At 53.2% G+C, this 24,930-nt stretch overlaps 1 protein-coding gene and 2 long non-coding RNA genes across 5 annotated transcripts; 1 reads left to right on the forward strand and 2 right to left on the reverse strand.

The window, feature by feature from the left end:
- Positions 1–158: 158 nt before the first annotated feature.
- On the forward strand, positions 159–15,173 carry LOC112579898 (SEC14-like protein 4). 3 transcript variants are annotated; one of them, XM_044929951.2, is made up of 13 exons: positions 177–296; positions 1,933–2,008; positions 2,854–2,941; positions 6,239–6,282; positions 6,570–6,629; positions 6,757–6,945; positions 8,501–8,596; positions 8,910–8,970; positions 9,842–9,952; positions 10,280–10,386; positions 10,461–10,600; positions 10,695–10,864; positions 12,611–15,173. In XM_044929951.2, the coding sequence occupies exons 2-13, from the start codon at positions 1,979–1,981 to the stop codon at positions 12,748–12,750; spliced, it is 1,236 nt and encodes a 411-aa protein (XP_044785886.2). In that variant the 5' UTR covers positions 177–296; positions 1,933–1,978; the 3' UTR covers positions 12,751–15,173. The 3 variants fall into 3 exon arrangements, with proteins under 3 accessions (XP_044785885.2, XP_044785887.2, XP_044785886.2); XM_044929950.2 differs by lacking the exon at positions 2,854–2,941 and having other exon boundaries at positions 159–296; positions 12,611–15,154; XM_044929952.2 differs by lacking the exon at positions 2,854–2,941 and having other exon boundaries at positions 159–296; positions 9,869–9,952; positions 12,611–15,141.
- Positions 4,962–6,609, reverse strand: LOC102411897. The gene is made up of 3 exons (XR_328590.3): positions 6,471–6,609; positions 6,221–6,252; positions 4,962–5,219 (listed from the first exon to the last, which is right to left on the reverse strand). It is a non-coding gene; the product is annotated as an uncharacterized LOC102411897 (long non-coding RNA).
- Positions 8,238–11,505, reverse strand: LOC123329900. The gene is made up of 3 exons (XR_006640125.1): positions 10,845–11,505; positions 8,712–8,921; positions 8,238–8,563 (listed from the first exon to the last, which is right to left on the reverse strand). It is a non-coding gene; the product is annotated as an uncharacterized LOC123329900 (long non-coding RNA).
- Positions 15,174–24,930: the final 9,757 nt, after the last annotated feature.

The raw sequence follows: 24,930 nt of genomic DNA on the forward strand, positions 1-24,930 counted from the left end.
TCGCCTAGAGTCTGTGCTCTGGGATCCCTCTGGAGCAGGTCACCTCCCTGCCCCGGGTAGGGTGTGCCTTAGCGACTGTGGGAAAAGTCCCTGAGCAGAGGCGCAAAGCTGGCGGGACGGGTCGGGGAAGGAGGCGTGCTCTCCAGGCCGTGGGGGCGGGACCAATATCCGACCCACCCAGCAAAAACAGCCCAGGCGGCGGGGAGGGCAGACTCGTCCTGGACACCGGCGCTCAGGGCACCATGAGCGGCCGAGTTGGGGACCTGAGCCCCCAGCAGCAGGAGGCGCTGACCCGGGTGAGGAACTTGGGAGGGGGGAGGCTTGGGCAGGGGCCGAGCAGCCCCCGGGGCACAGCCGCGAAAGGGGACCCTGGAGAGTGGGCGTCCAGAGCTTCGGCTCCAGCGCACAGGTTGTGCAGGGAGCTGGGCACCCACCTGGCCCAGGAGCCCCCCTCTCTGGGCCTCTCTGCGACTCAGTCCTGCTCTCCACCTCTGCCGGCGCCTGTCCCTTGAGGAAGGTGGAGGAGGGCGGCCCTGCCTTTTGCACTGAGGCAGACTTGGGTAGACAGCCGCCCAGGTCTCCTGCCCAGATTGCAACCTTTATTTGTTTGGTTTCTCTCTGTGGCTTTCTGAATCCCCAGGCGGCAAGCCTTCTCCCTATTGTTAATGTTTTCATTAAAGGGAAATGGGGGTGGGGGGTGGGGGTGGGGATTGGTGCTATCAAGACAGCCCTATGGGACTGACCTAAAGTGAAAGTGAAGTCGCTCAGTCGTGGCCGACTCTTCGGGACCCCATGGACTGTAGTTTACCAGGCTCCTCTGTCCATGGATTTTCCAGGCAAGAATACTGGAGTGGGTTGCCATTTCCTTCTCCAAGAGATCTTCCCAACCCAGGGATTGAACCCCGGTCTCTCGCATTGTAGGCAGACGCTTTACCGTCTGTGCCACCAGGGAAGTCTGGGCCTCCCCTGCTAGTGTCGAAACCATGAGGAGGTCTTAGGTGCTACAGCATTAATTCTGTTTGCCAGGAATTCCTTGGCAATCCAGCGATTAGGACTCACTGCTGTGGCCTGGGTTCAGTCCCTGGTCAGGGAACTAAGATCCCACAACCCTGTGGCATGGCCACAAAAAAAAAAAAAAAAAAAAATCAGTTTGCAGATGGCCAGAGACTGGAAGCTGTGCATTCAGGGTGGCAACGCTGGGGACAGGAGGGTATCACAACTGTTGCTGTTCAGTCGATCAGTCACGCCTGACTCTTTGAGACGCTATGGACTGTAGCCCACCAGGCTGACTCTGTCCATGGGTTCTCCAGGCAAGAATACTGGGGTGGGTTGCCATTTCCTTCTCCAATCACAACCGTGGCTCACACCTTAAGCCTGTGAAAGGGCAGCTTCAGACGCTGGAGAAGGGTTTCTTTTGAGGCTCCTGGTTTGTGAGCCTCACATCTGTCACCTGCTGCAAGCCAGGCCTGAATCTAAAGCCTTTACCTTCACAAACTCCTTTGACTGGCACAAATGTATCATTATCCCCACTTCACAGACAAGGAAACTGAGGCTCAGAAAGGTTAAGCTACTTGCTTCCAAGTCCAGACCCTCATGATGCAATATCCAGGCAATGTCTCCAGAATGTTCTGGTGGGCCTGCATCAGATTCACCAGGGATGTTTATAAAAACAGAGATGGCACAACCCTCCCTCGAACCTACGGAACAAGGGTCTTGTGGGGCAAAGAACTCCTCAGGTTTGAGAAGGAGCCAACTCTTCCTGCCATGGTGGGCTGAGGGCTGGCCCATTCCCAGGTCGCAACCTGGTCCGGGCATGTGCTGCTAACTCTGCAGGGTCCCTGGGCAAGACTGACCGGCGGACTGAGACTGGGAAGGTCTGGGACAGGGTTGGGATTATGGGAGCACCTCTGACCATCGTATCCCCTCCCTCAGTTCCGGGACAACCTTCAGGACCTGCTCCCCACGCTGCCCAAGGCTGATGACCACTTCCTCCTGCGCTGGCTCCGAGGTGAGGCCAGCTGGGGTTGGTGGAGGCTGACAGGGTGGCAAGGAATGGGGGTGCTGCTTCAGGAAAGCAGGTGGGAGACTTTGGGGGACAGCCCCGAAGAGTGGGCTGGAATCTCAGTTCCCGTCCAAATCAGCGCAGCACAAAAATCTTACGGCGCCTCAGTTTCTTCATCCATAAAGTGGGCATGAGGCCACCTCCCCAAGGGTTGTTACGAATTAAATGAGAGGGTGTAGTGCCTGGCATGGTGGGCAACAGGGTGAGGTGAGGTTAGAGGTAACGCCTGGGAAGTTCTCAGGATGACAGGCCTGGCCAGGTCTTGAGTAAATACCACTGAACTGTCTTCAGGACTTGCCCTTGGGTCTGTCTCCAGCTCCTTGAAGACAGGGCTTCAAGTGTCATCCTCTCAGGGATCTGACACCAAGTGCCCAGTGAGCATTCAGAGAGTGGGTGTAATTAAAGGCAGAGGAGGAATTTCCTCTAGGAACAGCCGCAGTAGTGCAGAATAGTTAGAGTGACAGAAACCACCCTAGAACTTAGGGAGAAAATTCATGTCATCTCAGCATATCCCATGGAATGGCTTTTGAGCTTGAGCCAGGAGAGAAGTCAGAAGCCAGGCTGGAATCAGACAGAACAGTGATTGCTAGCAGGGTGCCCATACAAGCTGCCTCGCTTTCCTGGCCTGTGTAATACTGGTCTCTACCTTCAAGATGCTGGGAGTCAGACCTGAGGTCATGGGCGCACACAGAGCCTGCACAGAGGAAGGCCTCCCTTCTGTTCTGTTTCATTTGATTGTTGGTTGTTGTTTTTTTTTTAATTATTGTTTATTTACAAACTTTATTTTTTAGAACCATTCTAAAAAGATTTACAGAAAAGTTGTGAAGAGAGTACAGAAAGTTCCCATAGATGCTGCACACGAACACTTGACTTTCATATGTATGTCTGTGACCTTTAATGAGCCATTATTGCTATGTGATTAGTAATTAAGATCTGTGTTTTATTTAGATTTGCTTAGTGTTTTTCCATTTCGGGATCCTATCCAAGACACCACATTCCATTTTCTTGTCCTGTCTCTTCAGGCACTCTTGGCTGAGGCAGTTTCTATTTCATTTTTAATGTCATTTTAATGTCTTTTTCCCCACCCAAGCTAAAAAAGGAGTTGGAACAGTAGATTTCTTTTCTTTTTTTTTTTTAATGTGGAGTATAACTGCTTTACAATGCGGTTAGTATCTGCTGTACAACAAAGTGATTCGGTTCTATGTATACATATATGCCCTGCTCTTGCACTTCCCTCTCACCCCTCTAGGTGATCACAGGGCCCAGAGCACCCACCCCCGATCCCGCCCCTCTGGGTGATCACATGGCCCCGAGCACCCATCCCCCCTCCCACCCCTCTAGGTCATCACGGGGCCCTGAGCACCCATCCCCATCCCACCCCTCTGGGTGGTCACGGGCCCCGAGCTCCTGTCTGCTTTGCACAGCGTGTATATGTGTCAGGGCTGCTCTCTTGGTTTATCCCAGCCTCCCCTTCGTCCCCTGAGTCCACACATCCGTTCTCTACATCTGCACCTTTATTCCTGCTCTGCCAATATGTTCATCTGGACCATTTTGGAGATGGTAGGTTTCTTAAAGCCACTTGATACAGCCTCAGACCTCTCTCCTCCTCCTTTGAATCTTTTTGGGTTTAAAAATCAGCTTTTCAGGTACCTCGTGGGTCTTAGATAAAAGAGTGAAATCGTATGCACTGCAGGTGGCTGGGTCAGGGGAAGGAAAAGGACCTAAGATAGGAAGAGGGTGCAGGCATCAGAGGCCTCCCCTTCGCAATGTAGCTGATCTGCTGATGCGGCCCCGCCCCCTTCAGCTCAGCTCTTCTCTCAGCATCGCAGGCTACAGACAGGGTCAAAGGCCAGGGCTGAGCTCAGCTGGAAGCGGAGGAGCCTTCCCCACCCTCTGAGGCTGATTCCTTTGTTTTCCTTTGTCCGGATCCCTCGTCTGGGTCCATCTCTCCCTCTTGGATGCCAATTCCAAGAGGACTGTGCCTGCCCGGTACTCCCAGTCTGACACATAGTAAAAAAGTTTAGAGGACCCAGTAGCAGTGTCCAAACCACTGTCTATAGGACCAGAAACCATACTCTGGTTCTCAATAGAAAAATCTCCTAGAGACATCTCACAGATTTTTTTAAAGTCAATAAAAGAATATCAGGTATGATTATGCACTAACAAATTTGAAAATCTAAATGGCTACATTCCTGGAGGAAGAAAAAGAAAACCCTCGATGATCAGTAAATATGAAAGACATTTAAATGGTAATAAAAACGTCCCCTCCCCTCCAAACTCAGACCACAAATGGCTTTGCAGGTGAATTTCTCCAGTTTTAAGACCAGCTAATTTCTTAGGTATACAAATTGTTTGAGTTGTTTTCAAATATATGAAAGAGTGAGATTTATTTTATGAGGCTTGGGTACATTTGATTCCCAAGCTAGCCAAGGACGATAAAAGGAAATTCTAGGCTCATTTCACTTACTAATGTAGATGTTCAGTTCAGTTCAGTTCAGTCACTCAGTCGTGTCCGACTCTTTGCAACCCTATGAATAGCAGCACGCCAGGCCTCCCTGTCCATCACCAACTCCCGGAGTTCACTCAGACTCATGTCCATTGAGTCGGTGATGCCATCCAGCCATCTCATCCTCTGTCGTCCCCTTCTCCTCCTGCCCCCAATCCCTCCCAGCTTCAGACTCTTTTCCAGTGAGTCAACTCTTCGCATGAGGTGGCCAAAGTACTGGAGTTTCAGCTTTAGCATGATTCCTTCCAAAGAAATCCCAGGGCTGATCTCCTTCAGAATGGACTGGTTGGATCTCCTTGCAGTCCAAGGGACTCTCAAGAGTCTTCTCCAACACCACAGTTCAAAAGCATCCATTCTTCAGCGCTCAGCTTTCTTCACAGTCCAACTCTCACATCCATACATGACCACAGGAAAAACCATAGCCTTGACTAGACGGACCTTTATTGGCAAAGTAATATCTCTGCTTTTCAAGAAGTCTAAATAAAATATTACATAACAGAATCCAAGAAGGTATTAAAATCATGCAACAGTATCAAGGAGAGTTTATCTTGGGTATGCAAGAAGAGTTCAACATCAGAAAACCTAGGGAATTCCCTGGTGGTCCAATGGTTAGACTTAGAGCTTCTACTTCAGGGGTCACTGGTTCACTCCCTAATCAGGACGATCCCACAAGTCACGCAGCCAAAAAAAAGAAAAGAAAGGAGAACCTATCAGTGTCATCGAACACATTAATGGAGTTAAAGAAAAGAAATTATATGGCTATCTCAATGCAGAAAAGGGCATCAGAAAAGGTTCAAATTTTATTTATAAGACAAAAGTCCTTCATGACATCCTTTGAATAACTCTTAAAATGATAGTCCCAGATAAACTAAGGCTCAGAGAATGTAAGTGACTTACTCATGGTTGCACAGCAAATAAAAGGACAAAACTAGAGTTTAAGCTCAAATCTGACTCCAAAGCCCATGCTCTTACCCCTCCTAACACCAGGGGCATCTCTGCTCCCTGGGGGATGTTAAATATTGCAGGCTAGCTCAGCTCTAGAGTGAACAAGTTTAAAAGGCCTGGAGGAATTTCTCTGGTGGTCCAGTGACTAAGTCTCTGAGCTCCTTCTTAATGCAGGGGGCCCTGGTTTGATCCCTGATCAGGGAACTAGATGCTAGATGCCTCAACTAAGAGTTCGCACACCACAACTAAATATCCCACGTGCTGCAACAAAGACTCAAAAGCCAGTGTGCTGCTACTAAGACCCAGCACAGCCAAATACATAAATATCTAAAAAATAAAGGCCTGGATACTGTATAGCACAGGGAACTATATTCAGTATCCTATAGTAAACCATTATGAAAAAGAACATATATGTATGTATAACTGGATCACTTTGCTGTAGAGCAGAAATTAATACGACATTATAAATCAACTACACTTCAATAAAGTTTTTTTTTTTTTTTTAAGGCCTGGAAAATGAAATCAGGGGCCTTCCACAGTCTTCGAGAGGATTAAAGATCCTTGCTTCTTTTTTTAAAAAAAATTCCAGACCCCCAGTGTATTCCTGGAGCATCAGGAAGGTGTACCCTCCTTGCCCCCGGAGCTTATCTCTTTATGAGCTGTCAGAGAATGGCTTAGGCTGCATTCTACCTCCAGCCTCCTCTTACCACGCCTTCTTCTTGCAGCCCGGAACTTTGACCTGCAGAAATCAGAGGACATGCTCCGTAAGGTGAGACCCTGTGCTCGCAAGCATCCTGTCTCCTACACGTTGCACCCCAGGAATTATCCCCAGGGATTATCGACAGAGGCCGGGGACTCTTGCCCAGTCCTTCCCCCTCCATCCCTTTCTGCCTCAGACCCGGGTCCCCCACAGCCTTCGTCCTGGCATTCCCGGCCCCAGTCCTATGTTGGTGGCACCTGGGGTGGCTCTGGTAGGATCCTGGTGTCCGTGGGCAGAGGGGCGTGGCCTGTGACTTCTGGGGCAGGCAGTCTGCAAGTCCAGCCGTGTCTCCACAGCACATGGAGTTCCGCAAGCAACAGGACCTGGACAACATCCTCGAGTGGAAGCCCTCAGAGGTGAGCCCACGTGGGGTCCCCCAGGCCACTGCCACCCCCTCAACTCACCCATCACGTCCAGCCGCCCAAGGGAGCGGGGACCTGGCCTGGTGGGCTGCTTCGAGTTGGGACCTCACCCCGTGTCCAGGTGGTCCAGCGGTACGACGCCGGCGGCCTGTGCGGTTACGACTACGAGGGCTGCCCCGTGTGGTTCGACATCATTGGGACCATGGACCCCAGGGGCCTCCTCCTGTCAGCCTCCAAGCAGGAGCTGATCCGGAAGCGCATCAGGGTCTGCGAGCTGCTTTTGCACGAGTGTGAGCAGCAGAGTCAGAAGGTATGCGAGCGTGTAGAGGGCACGTGGTGGGTCCCGTCTGTCTAAAGGTGGGTACCAGGACTGGCGAGGGAGGCACCTGCTCCTCCCTAGCCTTCAGCACACTGGGCTCTGCTTCACTTGCAGTCACCCTTGCACGAGCGTCTAACACATGCATGCCATTCTCTGCTGGTGTGCACCAAGTGTGGCCAAAGCCCTTCCCCTCTGACCTTGGGTGAGATGCTGGCCTTGGTGCTATGAATCCTCTAGCTCTGTTCCCCTGGATCCCTGGGAACAGTGGGTGGTCAGCTTTGCTTACAGAAAAGATGTCCCTTGATTGTGTAACTATGAACCTTGATGGGGGAGCCATTGCTTTGGGCATCCCCAGAAGCTGGTGACCCTTCAATCTGGGCACATCCCTGGTGCCTCTAGGGAGTTACTACCAAAATATGTGGGGCACGGGGCTTCTAAGCCAAGAAGGACCACACCCTCCTTTGCAGGGCTTCTCCTGGCCCCTGACTCTGTGTTTCCTGGTCACTAGCCCTCAGAGGGAATCTAACGCCAAGTGTGGCCAGGTTGGTTTTGTGAGTCTAAGTGTCTAAAGCTGTTACGGCACTGTGGGATATTATGGCTAATATATATGTGTCCTCATGGGATTCCACACAAGGGCAGGGCCTGCATCCCCAGCGTTTGGCACAGAGCGGGGCACAAAATAGATCCTCCACCGAGATTTGTGGCGGGCAGGAGAGAATTACCTGATGCTGTGTGTCGTGCCTGTGTGTTCTCATGTAAGATGGCTCACGTATAGGCTCAAAGCAGTGTCTCCAACCTCACAGACGTTCCCAGTCGGAGCCAGCAGTTAAAGTCACGGTGGTGCTAGTTAGTATCTGTTAAGATTTAACAGGCACTGGCCAAGCGCCGGACCCTGGGTTCGTTGAATCCTCACAGACCTCTCAGGGCCTGGAATTATCCCCATCTTACAGAGGTAAAAAGTAAGGGTCAAAGGGATTAAAAATCCACCCAAGGCCTGCTGGTTCAGATAGTAAAGAATCTGCCTGCAATGCAGGGAGATCCAGGTTCGATCCCTGGGTTGGGAAGATCCCCTGGAGGAGAGAATGGCAACCCACTCCAGTATTCCTGCCTGGAGAAGTCCATGGCAGAGGAGCCTGGCGGGCTGCAGTCCCTGGGCTCAGAGTCAGACATGACTGAGCGACTAACACTTTCAAAGCCACACAGCCCCCCCAGCAGCAGTTCTGGCTTGGATTCACCTGTGGGGCTGCATCGCTGGCTGACAAGTATACTACTGTATGTGAAGATGCCCAGTGAACAAATGATGTCTTTAATCACAGTTAACTCATTCCAGGCTACAGTGTTGAGCAGTGTGTGAAGGCCACCACGCTAAGGCTCAGAGGTGGCACCTCCTTAGACCCTGGATGGGCTCTGTCTGTTTGGAAAATGCTGTGGGCAGCTGGGGGAGGGGGCAGGACGGTGGAGGGAGGGATCCTCAGGGGCGCTCTCTGGCCAGGATCTCCTGGCTGGAGCCATCATCTGACCCGAGTTCCTGCTGTGTCCTGTGCAGCTGGGCAGGAGGGTCGACACGGCTGTGATGGTCTTTGACATGGAAGGGCTGAGCCTGAGACACCTGTGGAAGCCAGCAGTGGAGGTTTACCAGCAGGTGAGGTTGGCCGCTGGCTCAAAGCCAACAGGGAGCCACACTGCCCCACCAGCTTCCGGTCCATGGAGGAGGGGTCACTTCCCAGGGGCCGCAGACAGCAGCCAGTGAAGCTGACCTGGGGATCCACCCTCCAGGGAGAAAGAGTCTGAACAAGAGCTCCACTGAGGATGACAGCCATGCTCCCGGGGAGGAGGGGATGGGCTCCTGGGGTCGGGGGGGTGCTCTTGGGTTCCAGCAGCATCAGGGGCCGCAGAAATCTGGGGGCTGGAGGTGTTGGAAGCTGGCTTCGCTCAGACTCTTCTTGACCCCACAGTTTTTTGCCATTCTGGAAGCAAATTATCCGGAGACAATGAAGAATTTAATTGTTGTTCGAGGTGAGCCCATGATGGGGATGACCTCCTGGGGTGGGAAGGGTGAGGAATAGGGGAGGGGGACAGCGGGGAAGCCACCCAGACCAGGGACTGTCAAACCCTCCTGGGTGGAGAATGGGCCTTTCTTTGTTCAGCTCAGTCCCTTGCTGATTCTTTTGGAATATACAAAATCACGCTCTCGTGTGCTGCAGCAATGTCAAATACGCCATGTCTCTAAATGTTTACTGTAATTTTCTTTACCGACCTGGTTGGGGACTGGCATCAGAGAGGCCATGGACTGAGAATCCATGGAGTGCAGTCTGTGCCTGCAGCGGCTATATGACAAAGGGCTCGCTGCATGTGTTCTAGGGTCAGATGATCTGGCTTCCCATCAAGTCTATGGAGCAAATCAGCGTCACCTCATTGAGCCTGTTTTCCCATTCTGTAAAATGGGGATACAGTGGCACCTTCCCTATAAGACAGCTGTGAGGTTACATGAGATAGTCTGTGGGGAAAGTGTAGCACAGAGCCTGGCCCATAGAAAGCACCCAGTAAGCTTGAGTCGTCCTGGTGGAACATGAGGTTGAATGCAGATGCCCCCTACTTGCACCCAAGAGGGTGCCAAGGCAACGTGGGCAAACCGTGAGTGTGGAAAGGAAGAGGCGCCCCTGGGGAATCACCATTGCTGATGCCCTACCACAGGGGAAGAGGAGGCAACCATTTATTGTTTCATTTGATCTCCACTTTTCAGTTAGGAGTGCTAAGCCTCAGAGGGTGAGTGAGTGAGTCCCTGAAGGTCTCACAGAAGGAAATGGCAGCATCTAGGTCTGTCCAACCTCTGTCCCACCCATGCCCTTGGCTGTGACCCTGTGTATCCAGGTCCTCTCCGTTTCAGCTTCTCAAGGGAGTTTGTGTGTTCCAGCCCCCAAGCTGTTCCCCGTGGCCTTCAACTTGGTCAAGTCGTTCATGGGTGAGGAGACCCGAAGGAAGATGGTGATTATGGGAGGTGAGTGACCCGGCCTCCCAGCTGTGACGCCTCTGCATCTGCCTGGAAGCAGAGGCTGATGCCAGAGGCTCCATTTCCCTGTAGCTCCTCCTCTTTACTCAGGCCCTGACCTTGGCCCAACCCTCAGTGACCTTTGCACTCTCATTCGAGGCTTCGGGCCCTAGACAATGGCCTGGGTGGCCATGCAGAGCTCCTGGGTGTTCTCAGGAGTTGGTGCCTGGGGGAGCCAGTGTAGGACACATCAGGTCTCTCCCTGGACTTGGCCCCACTGCCCTCTGTTGAGCCCCTGACTCCCCTCCTAAAAGAGCCCCACTTTTGTCCCCACAGGCAACTGGAAGCAAGAGTTGCTGAAATTCATCAGCCCCGACCAGCTGCCCGTGGAGTTCGGGGGGACCATGACCGACCCCGATGGCAACCCCAAGTGCCTGACCAAGGTCCGGTGCCCAGAGGACAGGCAGGGAGGGGAGATGGCCGTGGTGCGATGCCCGCTCACCACCCTCGCCTGCAGATCAACTACGGGGGCGACGTGCCCCAGCATTACTACCTGCGCAACCACGTGAGGGTGCAGTACGACCACCAGGCGACCGTGGGCCGAGGCTCCTCCCTGCAGGTGGACAACGAGATCCTGTTTCCGGGGTGCGTGCTCAGGTGGGCACGGCGCCCCCCCACACACACCTGGGTGTGGTCAGGAGGGGCCCAGAGCCCAGGCAGGTGGCGGTCAGTGGGGCCCTGTCTCCTGCAGGTGGCAGTTCGCGTCGGACGGAGGGGACATCGGCTTCGGGGTTTTCCTGAAGACCAAGATGGGGGAGCGGCAGCGGGCTGGGGAGATGACGGAGGTGCTGGCCAGCCAGCGCTACAATGCCCACATGGTGCCCGAGGACGGGAGTCTCACCTGCACGGAAGCCGGTGTCTGTAAGAGCTACAGGGTTCACTGGGGTCGCTTTCCTCCTCATGGTGGAGAAATGATCTGACATCTCTTGCCGGTCTGGCCCCTCTGTTTGCTCCAATTTCCAGCTCTCAGGGTGGGTGTGGGGGGGCTCTGTGCAAGCCCCTAGATACCCTGGACGCCGGGGCATCAGCTTCAGATGTTGGATCTGAGGAGAGGCTCCCAGGTGTGGGTACAGGAGCGGAGAGGTGTGGTGGAGAGCAGGGCTCGCAGCCCCGTGGACTCAGCTCCTGGGAAGACCCCTCACCGCACTCGACAGGCTAAATGAGAGACAGCTGGAAAACAGCCATGGGCTCAGCGTCAGGGCTCCCAGGCTGCCCGCCTGCGTGGACCACCCGAGGAGATGACCCTTCCAGGTGTCTGTCCCCCACTCCCAGGCCTCTCGGGCTGGTCAGTTTTGGCAGAAGCGGTGTTGCCCAGGGCCATCGCTGACCTCCTGCCTCTGCAGGGAATAGCACTAGGAGAAGAGAGACCCAAGGTTGATGTTCCCTGGAGAAGGAGAATGGGCTCAGCCAGGGCTTCCCAGGTGGCGCTAGTGGTAAAGAATCCACCTGCCAATGTAGGAGGCGTGAGATGGGTTTGATCCCTGGGTTGGGAAGATCCCGTGGAGGAGGAAATGGCAACCCACTCCAGTATTCTTGCCTGGGAGATCCCATGGACAGAGGAGCCTGGTGGTCTACGGTCTGTGGGGTGACAAAGAGTCAGACACGACTGAGCATATGAGCCAGTCATGCACAGTTCACTTTTCTGTGCAAAGCAGGGATTAGAAGGGTGCAGACAGAAACCTGTATGGCTCATCAGATCCAGATCGTGTTGGACCTTGGCAGCGAACAAAATGCCTCTAAAAGAGACATAAGAGGGACTTCCTGGTGGTCCAGTGGTTAGGACTCTGCAGTTCCAATGCAGGGGTCACAGCCCACCACCTGCCTGGGCTCTGGGCCCCTCCCAACGATGCCCAGGTATGGGAGGGCTGCCATGCCTATCTGAGCACACAGCCCGGAAATAGGATCTTGTTGTCCACCGGTTTGACAAACTAGGATCCCACATGCTGCACAAAACGACCCAGAAGTTTTTTTTTTTTTTTAATAAAAAGTTTAGGGACCTCCTAGGTGGTCCAGTGGCTGAGACTCTGCGTTCCCAGTGCAGGAGACCTGGGTTCGATCTCTGATCGGGGAATTAGATCCTGCATGCCACAGAAAAGTCTTTCCATGCCAATGCTAAGACCTGGTGCAGCTAAATAAGTAAAATAAAAATATTTTTTAAAAATAATAAATTTTTTTAAAGACACGAGAAAGTGACTGATGGGGAAAGTAGGGATCCGCTCTGGGTTGGAACATCAGGATAAGGGAATCCCAGTCCCTCCCCTCACTTGCTCTGGAATCATCAGAAGGTCTCATAAACCTCCATAAGCCCATTTCCTTGTCCACAACATGGCTATGATCATACTTTCCGTGGGGCCACTTTGAGGACTCAGGGAGCTGTGAGCCCTGACGTGATGCCCATAGACGGGCTGATGCGTGCTGGTGGTTACTGTGACTCCCGTGGTTAGCACAAGCATCAGCCAAGGAGAGAGTCGGGAGGGATGGGCTGGGAGCCAGGCCATGGCTGACCCGGCCGCCCCACCCACGGTCCTGGGCGGCCCCTTCCCAAGAGCACCCGGGTGTGCAGGTATGCTGGGCTCGCTTTGCCTGCTTCCTCCTCTGTCTCTGCAGACGTCCTGCGCTTCGACAACACCTACAGCCTGATACACGCCAAGAAGATCAGCTACACCGTAGAGGTGCTGCTCCCCGACAAGGCCTCCGAGGAGAAGATTCAGGGTCTCGAGGACTCAAGACAGTCCCCACTGCAGTGAAGACCCCGCCGCCCCTGTGCCCGAGCTCTCCGACCCCTCAGCACCCTGCTCTGTCTTTGCCCTTCCAGGCAGAGCGGTGCTGGAGGGGACCACGGAGAGCCTCCCACCTCACCTCACCTCGCTGTCTCAGCTCCTTGTGGGCCCGCCTGGCTCGGTGGCCCAGCAGGAAGGGGACCCCCGGTGTGTGGATCACGGGAAGATCCTGGCAGACACCCCATCCCCTGTTCACAGAGAGCCAGTGTCCAGGAGGAAAGATCCTGCCTGCAGAACCTGCCCTTGTGTCCTTCCCGACAAGGTCCCCGCATCCTAGGGCACACCCACGCCTGGCCCTGGTTTGGTGGAGGTGTGCCTGAGCCCCGGCTGCAGGGAGCACTGCTCAGGCCTGAAGAGCAGGGAAGCCCCATTCTCCGCACGTAGGGGCTCAGCAGGGATGCACCGCAGGGCTGGCTGAAGGCGGCTGGGGAGAGGGATGGGCAGGCCTGCGGGGGGGGGGGGTGGCGGGCAGCGGCGGGGGGGGGGGGGGGGGCGGTCTCTGTTCTGGCAGAGCGTCAGCTCTCCAGGTTGGCTCTACCGCCTTTGGAGGGAAAATCAGAAATAGAGAGTGAGCCATCAGTGAAGAGCCACACTCAGCCTTCCGCAAAGCCGAGTCTCCCGGGAATTCCCAGTTTGTCTCTCACCCCGTCCCCACCCGCTGTGATCCAGCCGACCTCCAGCCTGGTTTCTTTCTGGCTCTGAGTGGGGCCAGGACCCAAGCAGAGCTGGAGGGAGATGCAGTGGGCGTGCTGGGGTGCAGAGTGGAGCTGCCATCCCAGGGCACCCAGCCTGGACTCAGACTTGCTCCTTAGGAGAACCATCAGGCTTTTCCTCCATCTTTGCGTCTCACCAGGGGGACAGCTGAAGGTCGGCTGCCAACCCTTCCCCTCCCGCGCCCCAAATGCGACTCAGCAGCAGGCCAGTGAAGGCTTTGTTCCTCAATGGCTGGCTCTCCTGGGGCCCACAGCCCACAGTCAGGATCACTGCCGGCTCTGCTGGAAGGACTGCACCCAGCAGGAAGCTGCCAAGCTGACTGTGGCTCTGAGGTTGACTCTAGTTGTCAATGAAGCCATCCACCAGGGCCTGAGAGTGCTGCCCCACGACCCTGCACCCTGCCCCCTGCCCTCTGGCTGGGCCAGGCCAGCGGCCCCCAGTACCTCTGAAGATCCGGCCCCCGGCTCTGGATTCCTGCTCCCGTACTGCTATCCCACAGGGTGGAATGCTGGCCACTCGGGTGACGTCCCCAGGAGTGAATGGCCAGACGTCCCTGTGAAAGGGGTCCTTGCTGCCAAGTATTAGCATCCTGGCCGCCCAGGCCCTTCCCAGGGACTGCAAGCCTCCTTGAGCCCCACTCTCCAGGTGCTTCACCAGCAAGAAGCCCCCCTCTGGTCCCTTCCCCACTTTCAAACTCTGTGCTCTCATCTTCCCTGGTTAATAAGAGGTTTCTCGATTTCCCAGAGCCTGTTTTAGGCAAGGAAATAATGAGGCTTGGGAAGGTGGGGGTCTTCCAGTGAGCCAGGTGAGGCCCCAGGCCTCCTTCTGCGGACCCAGCCCTCCATCCACCAAGAACGATAGAGCACAGAGTCTGAGCAGGGTCTCTGCCACTATGCAAAGCAAACTAACTGAATGCCAGTACTTTCCTGGTGGTCCAGTGGTTAAGATTTCACCCTCCAATGCAGGGGGTGTGAGTTTAATCCCTGACTGGGGAGTTAAAAGTCCCACATGCCTCAGGGCTAGAAAACCAAAACATAAAGCAGAAGCAATGTTGTAACAAATTCAATAAACACTAAAAAAACATAGTCTACCTCAAAAAATCTTTAAAGAAAGAAATAAAGAAACTGAATATCATAAGCCAATGCTGCAAGGCACTCTGGTCCAAAGGAGTGTTTAAATCATTTGGCAAGAAAAAAAAAACAAAAAAACTGCCCCACCATCACCAAGGGGACGGCCTGGGTCCATCAGGAAAAAATTCACACAGCATCTCAAGTCCAAGAGCATTCCCACATCCCGGATGTGGTAGGCTTTCCCATCACCCCACTTGCACAGGTCACCCTCTGTGCAGCCTCCCAGTTGAAGGGACATCTAGAGCCCTCCAGGTCCTGGCTTACCAGGGCCATCTTCCCACCGCCCGTGGCAGGCTGTGGAGGGCACAGCCAGCGGGGGGAGGGGGACCCTGTGCAAGGTTTCACTGGGCCCAACTGTCATGACGGCGACTCCCAGTGCTTTCCTGCCACCTTCACATCCCTTGCCTAAAAACAAGAGGTTTGTGGATATGAATGCTGACCCTGGCCTTTCTAACCACCTTTCTAACCACCACTTTAAAAAGGAAGTAGCCCAGAAAGGGGCTGGTTTACCCGGAGCTTGTTTTCTTGTTTGTTCACTCATTCATCAATGTTTACTGAGTGCCCAGTGCCAGGCACTGCAGGCCGTGGGTATCCTGGGGACACTGGACTGATTTGACTCCGCTAATGGGAAGGCTGCCCACAGCGAGGGAGGCAGAAGTGACTCCTATGATTATCAAGTGGGAGGGTGCCATCACGTGGGCTTAGAGGGGCAGGAGCCAAATTCTATGGGACCGTTGAAGGCATAACTGAGAGACGTGGCAGGGGTGGGGGTGGGGGGTGACCAGATGCAACGGGCTTTCCAGACGGAGGAATGGGGTGAGGGCGCCTGTGGGGTGTTTGAGGCCGGAGGGAAGCCAGAAGGGCTCTTGGGCGGCGCTGCTAACGGCTCTCTGATGTTTGTCATTTCTGTGTGTACGCATCTGGTGGTTATTAACAAAGCAAAACCATTTTTTAAGGCAGGTTGCAAAACGGCCCTGTTGTTTGTCAGAAAAGAATGGCAAAATCTCCCAGTCCTCACCTGCCCAGGGGAATGGAGGCAGGGCCTGCCGTCCTGCCCTCCTCCTGGCTGCAAAGCCGCATGACCTTCTGGGGGGTCCAGGGGGAGGGATAGAGGCAAGGGGCCTACAGGGGTTTTTCGAATGTAGTTGGAAAGGCTCTCGGGCCCCTCAGATCTCCACTGCTGTCCAGCTCACCTTCCAAAAGCCCAGGCTGAAGGGGACATCACCATGAGACAGTCACAGCTTCACCAGCGCTCCGTGGCATGGCACTCCAGTTTGCACAGACCCTTTATATGCAACCCTGAAGCACCCAGGAATTATAGCCCATTTTACAGGTCCAGGAACCAAGACTCGATGAGCGGGAAAGCCTTGGCCAATAGCTCCATGTCCAACGGCAGAGGTGGAGCCAGAACTCTGGTCAGCTCCCAGCAGTGGCCCTGCCCTGCCTCTCAGGGGAAGGGAGGGTCCATGTGGGACGGTGGGCCCCTGCCAGGGAGCGCCAGCCTGGGGCAGGGGGCACATAGCGGGACTGGGCAAACGGCTAGGTTCCTGGGGGTGGGGTGGAGATGCCCAGGGTCTGGACAAAGCTGCCCGGGGATTTGTGCCTCCGTGGGACGTGACTCTACTCCAGCTCCGCCCCCACAACTGGGCACCAGGCCTGGGCTGAAGCTTCGCCTCCAGAAGCTGGGGAGAGTGAGGATCAGGGCGGGAAGAGACTTTTCAGGTCGATGAACAACATGAAGAGGAGGAGGGGACTCCCCTGGTGGCCCAGAGGTTAAGAACCCTGCCTGCCGGTACAGGGGACACGGGCTTGATTCCTGGCCCAGGACGATCCCACATGCCGTGGAGCAAACCAAGCCTCTGCGCCACAACTACTGAGCCTGAGCTCTGGAGTCTGCAAGCTGCAACTTCCGAAGCCCCCGCACCCTAGAGCCCTTGCTCTACAAGAGAAGCCACCATTCGCTGCAACTAGAGAGAAAGCCTGCACGCAGCAATGAAGACCTGGTGCAGCCAAAAATAATTTTTTTTTAACTTTTAAATAAATATTTTTTTAAAAGGGAGGAGACGAGATGTGAACCCAGGGCCATCTGTGCAGACAGCACGGAGCTTGCTGAGCACGCTCGGTGGGTGGGCTTTGCATCAGGAGGCTTCAGAGAGGAGGTGGCGACAGGCCTGGGCTGCGGGACTGGTGACTGTGGCAACCTCGCCTTCGGCCATCAGGGGGCGGTGTTGGGCTAGCAGGGCCTCTGTCCCCGAAGAAGCAGGAACTGGGTCTCTCGGCACTCTGCTCAGGAATGCATTGCCCTTGAGACCCAAGAAGCCAAGCTCAGCAGGCCCTGGGCTGTCTGGGGCCATCTGCAGAGGCAGAAAGAGGGGGTCCGACCGGGGTTCGTGTCCTGGTTCTCAGCTTGCTGGCTTGCTCACTAAATACGTCTGGACTGCACCCCCAGCCCCACGGCCACTGCCCTGGTCTGGGCTTCCGTCATCTCTTGCTTGGATGTTTAGAAAGGAGCACATGAGTTTCTCTATGCCGCTTCCTGCCCTCTTCTGCCACACTCCACAGGGCAGCCAGAAAAAATCTCTGAAATGAAAATCTGATCACATGGTTCCTTGCATAAGCCCTCCACTGGCTACCCGTTTCCCCCCAAGAAGGGTCATTCTCAGTGGTGGCTGACCAGGTCCTCTGGGACTTGACCACACTGGGCCTTAACCGCATCTCCCCCAACCCCAACAACCTGAACTCACCAATTCGTCAAGCTCTGTCCTTCCTCCCTGCCTTTGCCCAGCCTGGACTTCCTCCCCAATCTTTTTTTAAAATTTTTGGCCACACCATGCAGCACACAGGGTCTTAGTTCTCTGACCAGGGATCAAACCCATGCCACCTACCCTGGCAGCGCAGTCTTAACCACCAGGGAAGTCCATCCCTCCCTGATATTGCTGCGTGCACCCTCAAGGCTCCCAGAGCCCTCATCCGGGAGGCCTTCCCTAGGCCCCTTCCCGCCCCCCAGCAGGGTTCAGGTGCCTTCTCCGTGTTCTCGGAGCGATAGGACCAGCGCTCATCACACAGGGGAATTGTCACCTGCCTCGTGCTGACTCCTGTTGACCCCCACCTACACTATCTTGTGTTGATTCTGAGAAATAAACATCGTCTTCCCTGCTTTTCAGGGGAGGAAAGTAAGGCTGAGAGACACGTTCATTTGCTCAGTGATGGTGCCAGGCTTGGAATTTGGGATGTCAGGCTCCAGAGCCCTGCGTCCCCCCCACCCATCTACCCCCAGAGGTTGGGTCATACCAGGAGTACAGCTGGAGGAGGGCAGAACCTGGCAGCGTGACTCAGCACTCTGGAGAGACCCAAGGAGAGGGTTGGGTGGGGCAGCTGCAGAGAGAGAAGGACCCAGAAAGGATGGGCTCACCTAGCTATGTCGGTGTCCTGGAGTTGAGGGCAGGCGGGGTGAGCGGCCCAAACATAACCATAAAAACCAGGTCTACTGATCACTTGTCATGTGCCGGGAGGTGGTGAAATACCTTACTGGCCTCTTCTAACCATCCCAGTAAACTTATAAGAAGGGAGTATTATTAGCGCCAATTTACAGATGAGAAATCTGACACTCGAGCTCACCTAGCACATTAGAGGGGATGCCAAGGTTCAAACTCAGCTGTTTCAGCACCATATATTTTTGAACCATTTGAGGATGACTTGCTCAGTGTTGGGAGAGAAACTACAGCTGCTGGGTAGTTTGTTTGCAATCACCACCAGACTCGGCCTCCCCCACAGCAGTCTTGGGCCCTCCAGGTTCCCAAGAATGGCCATAAAAGCAGAGACCAGTTTGGCATAATCTTGGAACACTCCATGGCTTTAGGGTGGCCCCTGGTATCGTGAGCAGGGGTGTGCCAGCTCTGGCCCTGGACAGCGTACAAGCTCCTCCACTTTGCAGCCTCCTTAACAGCCCTACTCCATGCTCCTATCACCATAGCAACCCATTCCTATGGTAAGCAGCAAGGGCATGTTGGCTGAAAACACGGGGGACGGCTTCATGACATTGGATTTGGCAGCAATGACTTCTTGAAAATGACACTAAACACACAAGTAACAAAAGAAACAACAGATGAACTGGACTTCATTAAAATTTAAAACTTGTGTGCTTTAAAGGACCTATCAACAGAGTGAAAAGGCAACCCATGAAATGATAAAATATTTGCAAATCATGTAGCTGATGAGATTAAAACTCAGAATGTGTAAAGAACTCCTACAAGTCAATGACAACAACAACAAACTTCATTTAAAAGTGAATTAAAAAATAGATGTTTCTCCAAAGAAGATGTACAAAGGGGCAACAGCTCATGAAAAGATGCTGAACATTACTGATTATTAGGGAAAGCAAAGCAAAACCACAGTGAAACATCACCTTGCACCCCTGAGGATGGCTATTATCAAACAACAGAGAATACTAAGTATTGGTGAGGACGTGGACAAACTGGAACGCTTGTGCATGGCTGTGAATGTAAAATGGTGCAGCTCCTGTGCAGAACAGTATGACAGCTCCTTAAAAAATTAAACATAGAATTATGTTATGATCCAGAAATTCTACTTCTGGGTAGAATTGAAACCTGGGGCCTCGAACAGGTATTTGTACACCAATGTTCATAACAGTTTTATTCAAAGGCGGAGACAACCCATGTGTCCATTAAGAAATGGATGGATAAACAAAATGTATTCCATTCATACCATGGAATATTATTTAACCTTTAAAAAGGAATGAAATTCTGACACATGCTACAACATGAATGAACCTTCAATGACATTAAACTAAGCAAAAGAAGCCAGACGCAAAAAGACAAATACTATATGATCCTACTCCCAAGAAGCACCTGGAGTAGTCAGATTTGTATAGACAGAAAGTAGGATGGTGGTTGCCAGGGTTACTGACCTTTCCAGTCAGGCCCCAACACGGGTCCCCCTACCTGTAGTCATTCAAGTCAAAAGAATGGGACAGAGTTAAGTTTTGAAAGAAGTTTGCATGCATGCTCAGTCGAGTCCAGCTCTTTGCAAACCCATGAACTAAACCCCGCCAGGCTCCTCTTTCCATGGAATTTTCCAGGCAAGATTACTGGAGTGGGTTGTCATGTCCTACTCCAGGGTATTTTCCCGACCCAGGGATCAAACCCACGTCTTCTGCATCTCCTGCATTGGCAGATGGATTATGTACCACTGCGCCACCTGGGAAAGCTTTATTTCTTTCATCAAAGAATGAAGGGGTGCAAGCTCAGGCTCTGGAGTCCAGGGTCTCCTGACAGGCCGCGGGCAGGGCTGCTTTATAGGGTCAGGGGGGAGTGGGCGGAGTTCTGCAGAGCTGCGCTGCTCCTGGCTTCAGATCGCAGTGCGGGGTGCAGCATCTCTGCACACGGCTCGCTGCCGCCATCTTGAATTGAGTGTCGTGTGCAGCACTTCTGCACACGGCCCACTGAGCCAAGGCTTGCCGCAGCCATTTTGCACTAGGAACTCCGGTCTGAAGAGCCGATGCAAGGTCTCTGCATGCAGCCCCCTGTGAGCGATTGGAACTAGACTAAGCACAGAGGAAAAAGGAAAAAAAGTTAGCCTTTATTTCCTTACCCACATTCTATTTTAATTTCCCGAGAATTGTTCCTGAGCTTTGCCAATGACACCAGGGGCTTTAAGGAGAGGAAGCAATGGAAAGTTAATGTTTGATGGGTACAGAGTTTCAGTTTGGGAAGATGAAAAAGCTCTAGAGATGAATGGTGGTGATGGCTGCCCAACAGTGTGAATGTACTTAATGCCACTCAACTGCACTCTTAAAAATGGAAAATTTTGTGTTAGGCATATTTTACCACAATAGAAAAAAAATTTTTTTTTAAACAGAGAGACTTAAATATAAGAGCTAAAACTAAATCTTGGGACTTCCCTGGCAGTCCAGTGGTTGGGAATTTGTCTTCCAATGTCAGCAATATGGGTGTGGTCAGGGAGCTGAGATTCCCACATGCTTTGCAGCCAAAAACCAAAACGCAAAACAGAAGCAATATTGTTACAAGTTCAATAAAGACTTTAAAAAGGGTCCATATCAAAAAAAGAAAAGGTTGAACATAGAATTACTACCTGCAATTCCACTCCTAAAGATACACCCAAGAGAAGTGAAAACATGTTTTCACAAAAATTTGTACAAAAAATGTTCATAGCAGCATTAATTCATAATACCCCAAAAGTGGAAATAACCCAGATGTCCATCAACTGATGAATGGGCAAGCAAAATGTGGTGTATTCATGCAAAAAATGATTATTCAGCTATGAAAAGAAGCGACGTAGTGATGCCGGCTACAGTAAGGATGAGCCTTGTCTACATTATGCTACGTTAATGAAGCCAGTCAAAAGATCACATACTCTATGATTCGATTAATACAAAATTTCCAGAACAGGAAAGTCTCGCGCGATAGGAAGTAGATTAGTAGTTGCCAGAGGCAGGAGCAGGAGTGCAGGAAATGGGGAATGACTGATAGAGGGTACAGTGGTTTTTGAGGTGGGGATAATGAAAATATTCTGCAATTAGGAACTTCCCTGGTAGTCTAGTGGTTGAGAACCCAGCCTTCCGATGCAGGAGATGCGGGTCCCATCCCTGGTGTGAGAACTAAGATTCCATATGCCTCGGGGTGACTAAGCCCATGCGTTGAAAACTACAGAGCCCACATGCTCTGGAAGCCATGTGCCACAACTAGAGAAAAGTCTGCCAGCTACAAGAAGATCCTGCGTGTGCCGAAGCTGAGAACCCAACCCAACCAAATAGAAAATAAACATTTGTAAACAATATTCTGCAATTAGACAGTGATTGTATAAGATTATACAACCTTGTGAATATACTAATTTTACACTTTAAGAATGGTGAACTTGTATGTGAATTCACACTTTAATAAGAAGGAGGTGAAACTGCCCAGAGGGGAAACAGGGAAAGCAGACCGCCGCAGGGTTCTACCCAGACCACCACTGGGACCGGGGCAAGGCACGCCCACCTCCAGCTCCCACAGTTCCCCTTTCACCTCTCCTTTTCAGGCCACCCCACCTCACCCCACTGTGTTCTGAACCCCACCCTGGCCTCTTCCCCAGCAACATTCACCTCAGGGTGAGGCTCCCTCACCCCCTGGGCCCCCTCTGTACTCACCCAACTGGTTCTGATACGATGGCATTTCGCATTTCCTAGTAACTAGCGTCTGGAAGGAGGGGTCAGGGTGCGGAGCGGGTGGCCCTGTCTACCCCCTGCGATTGTTTGCTTGTGGCCTTGTTGTTGCCATGGGCCCCTGAGAGCTTGGCAAACTAGGACTTGGAGAAGATGGGTACTGTGGGTGGAGGTTCGGGGTGGTTCTTTTTCACCGAGGTCTTTGCTTTGAGGTAGGGAAATCTATTCTCCTGGGCTCAGAAAACGCTGCAGCCCGAGGTGCGTGGATCCAGGTTTCCTAACACACGATGATTATTCACTTTTACTGAGCGGCCTCCTACATGCCGGGTACAACCTTGAGCCGTTTGGGGGAAGGCGCAGCTGGGTGGTGGCTCCATTATAGGTTTCAGAGTCAGACGGGCTTGAGTTCAAATCCTGGCTTCCCATTTCTGGGCTGTGAGTCTTCAGAAAAGTTTCTTAATCTCTCTGGCCTTTCATATCCTTAACTGTAAAATGAGGATACCCTTACCTGTTTCCAAGCGGTTTGATAAGGACGTAATGTCCTCAGCACAGAAATGCAGACTGAGTTCCTTGCAGGCAGGGACCCGATCCATCGTGTTTACGTCCCCAGCTCTGCCCTCCCAAGACAGCCCAGGTGTGCTTTTCACCTGCCCCGCTCCACACCATGGCTCACGCCATGCCCTCTGCAGGGTGTCGGGGGTTGCCCTTTCCTCTACCCCAGTCTCCACTGATTGACATCCTCCCTTTCTTCAAGGTCTGGCTCAATGCCACCTGCATCCTTGTGGGGTGATTTCTGTGCCTGGATCCTCTCCCTGTTTGGGGTGGAGCCTCCAGAGCTGAGGCTGAGGGGCGGCTTCCAGCATGACAACAAAGTGATGAACTGCATGTGCTTCTCTCTGGATAGGCCACTGACCTCCTCTGTACCTCAGTTTGCTTGTCTGTAAACTGGACTTAATGATAGTGGCTACCCAGAAGGGGGCTCTGACGTTTAAATGAGGCGATGCGCTTAGCTTGGGGCCTGACATGTACAAAGCCTTCAATAAACAATGTAGATCTGTATTAATATGGTAGCCATGTGGGACAATCTACAATAAAATTAATCGAAATATAAGTTAATTAAAACTAACCACATGCCGGGAAAGATTGAGGGCAGGAGGAAGAGGCGACAGAGGATGACATGGTTGGATGGCATCACCAACTCAATGGACATGAGTCTGGGCAAACTCCAGGAGATAGTGAAGGACAGGGAAGCCTGGCGTGCTGCAGTCCACGGGGTTGCGAAGAGTGGAACACGACTTAGTGATTGAATAATAACAACAACCACATTTCACATGTGGCAACTGGCTACCAGTGATGTCCACTAGAAACCGCCCCCCCCCACCAGATACAGAACATTTCCATTGCTAAAGAAAGTTCCAGTGCATAGTGCTGTCAGTCATGATGATGATAATGTGAATTTGTGGTCTGGGTCAGGAAAAGCTCTTAAGGGTATCTCTCATACCCCTCAGCTCCTCATAGCTCCTGGGGGGACCCCCAACTCCTCCTCCTGGCCCTGCCTGCCCAGTCTCTGACGTCCCCAGGGGTAACCAGAGACCCTCCCATCAGGAGGATTAGGGCGAGAAAGGAGACTGGTGAGAACCAAGCAGGATTAGGGGCTAATGAGAGCGCAGTGGAGGAACCCAATCCCTGCCTGCTGCCCGCCTGGTGGGAAGTGGGTGTGGGTGGCGGCAGAAAGAGGCTGGAATGTGAAGAGGGGAGGGACCAGAGGGTGGAGAATTACCTAACTGCTCCAGAGTGTATGCAGTAGGCGCCCTGGACGGAGGGAGATGGCTCCCCTTCTCCCTCACCCGATTCTATCAGGGCCCAGAGCAGGGAGGTTTCAGCACTCACCTGCCTCAGCTAAATCGGTCCCAAGAGAGCCCAGGCATGGGGACCTGCAGTGTTCTGAGGGTAGGAGAGCCCTGGGAACAGGGCCTTGGGCTAGCCCAGCTGTTGGGTCCGAGGCTAGGCCAGGGGAGAGTTTCAGCCCACTTGGACCCGCCTCCCAAGGCCTGGAAGAGGTAGCCACATATCTATACTGTGGTCTCCAGCAGATGCACTCCTGGTTTCCTTACAGACAGTCATGGACAATGTGGCCTCTGCCCTCGGAGCTTCCGATAGCTGGAGGATAAATCTCTTAGAGGTGCACAACCCTTGACAGTCTCCATGTCTCAGTCAAAGGACAGGGGAACCTTCTGGGTTTCCCTCATCACCTGGCAGAGTGGTGGGGCACCCCTCACTGATCAGATGTTTAAAATCCTGAGGAACACCGATACCGCCTCCCGGGCATCAGCATGCCCCTCCTCCCCCTTAGGACGCAGGAGAAGGGGGATCTTGGACAAGGCCTCCTGTGTCCTCGTGACATCTGCCATGAGAAGGGAGGTCGGCAGGGCTGGGGGCCCTCAGCCCTTCCCTGTATTGAAGGCGCAGGACGGGCACCGCAGGAGAGAATTTGAAAGACAGGAAGAGCAGTAACATGCCCTGTAGAAAAACAAGCCTTTAGCGAGGACACCTTTTGAGTTCCATTTTTTCTGCCCAGCCTGCCTTCTCTTGAATATGGACACTTGTTGCAAAAAGCCATGAGCCTCCCACCCGAAAAAGTGACCAACATATTTACGAGACTAAGTCCCTGACTGCCAGCCAGCAGAGCTGGGTAAGGGTGATCTTAGCAGGACCGTAGGTGCAGGGTTTCATCAGTGAGAGCAGAAGACCGAGGGTCAGAGAGGACGGTGCCTGCAGGGAGCACACCCATTGTTTTGCTAGTATTTGCCGGCAGCACTCGGATTAGTACTCTTCCTCCCTGAAGTTCCCCTGCCCCTGGAGGCCTGGGAGCACTGAGGGGGTTCGACAGGCACCCAGGCTGCACACGCACACCTTGGGAGGCCAGCCTCGTTCCCTCCCAGCCTCCTCGCCCTGGCAGGGGACCTCTGACACACCCTGCTTTCCCCACCTGCTCCCCACCCACCCCCCAGAATCATCCAGAGCCAAGCATGGGACCTCAGTTAATCCCAATTATGTAACGTGCAATCCAACGGTTGGCCAAGGAGGAGGTGCCCTGGAGCCACGCCCAGGAGTGGGGTCAAA

This window comes from Bubalus bubalis, chromosome 17 (assembly GCF_019923935.1).
Source record: "Bubalus bubalis isolate 160015118507 breed Murrah chromosome 17, NDDB_SH_1, whole genome shotgun sequence".
In the NCBI taxonomy this organism is placed as follows: domain Eukaryota; kingdom Metazoa; phylum Chordata; class Mammalia; order Artiodactyla; family Bovidae; genus Bubalus; species Bubalus bubalis.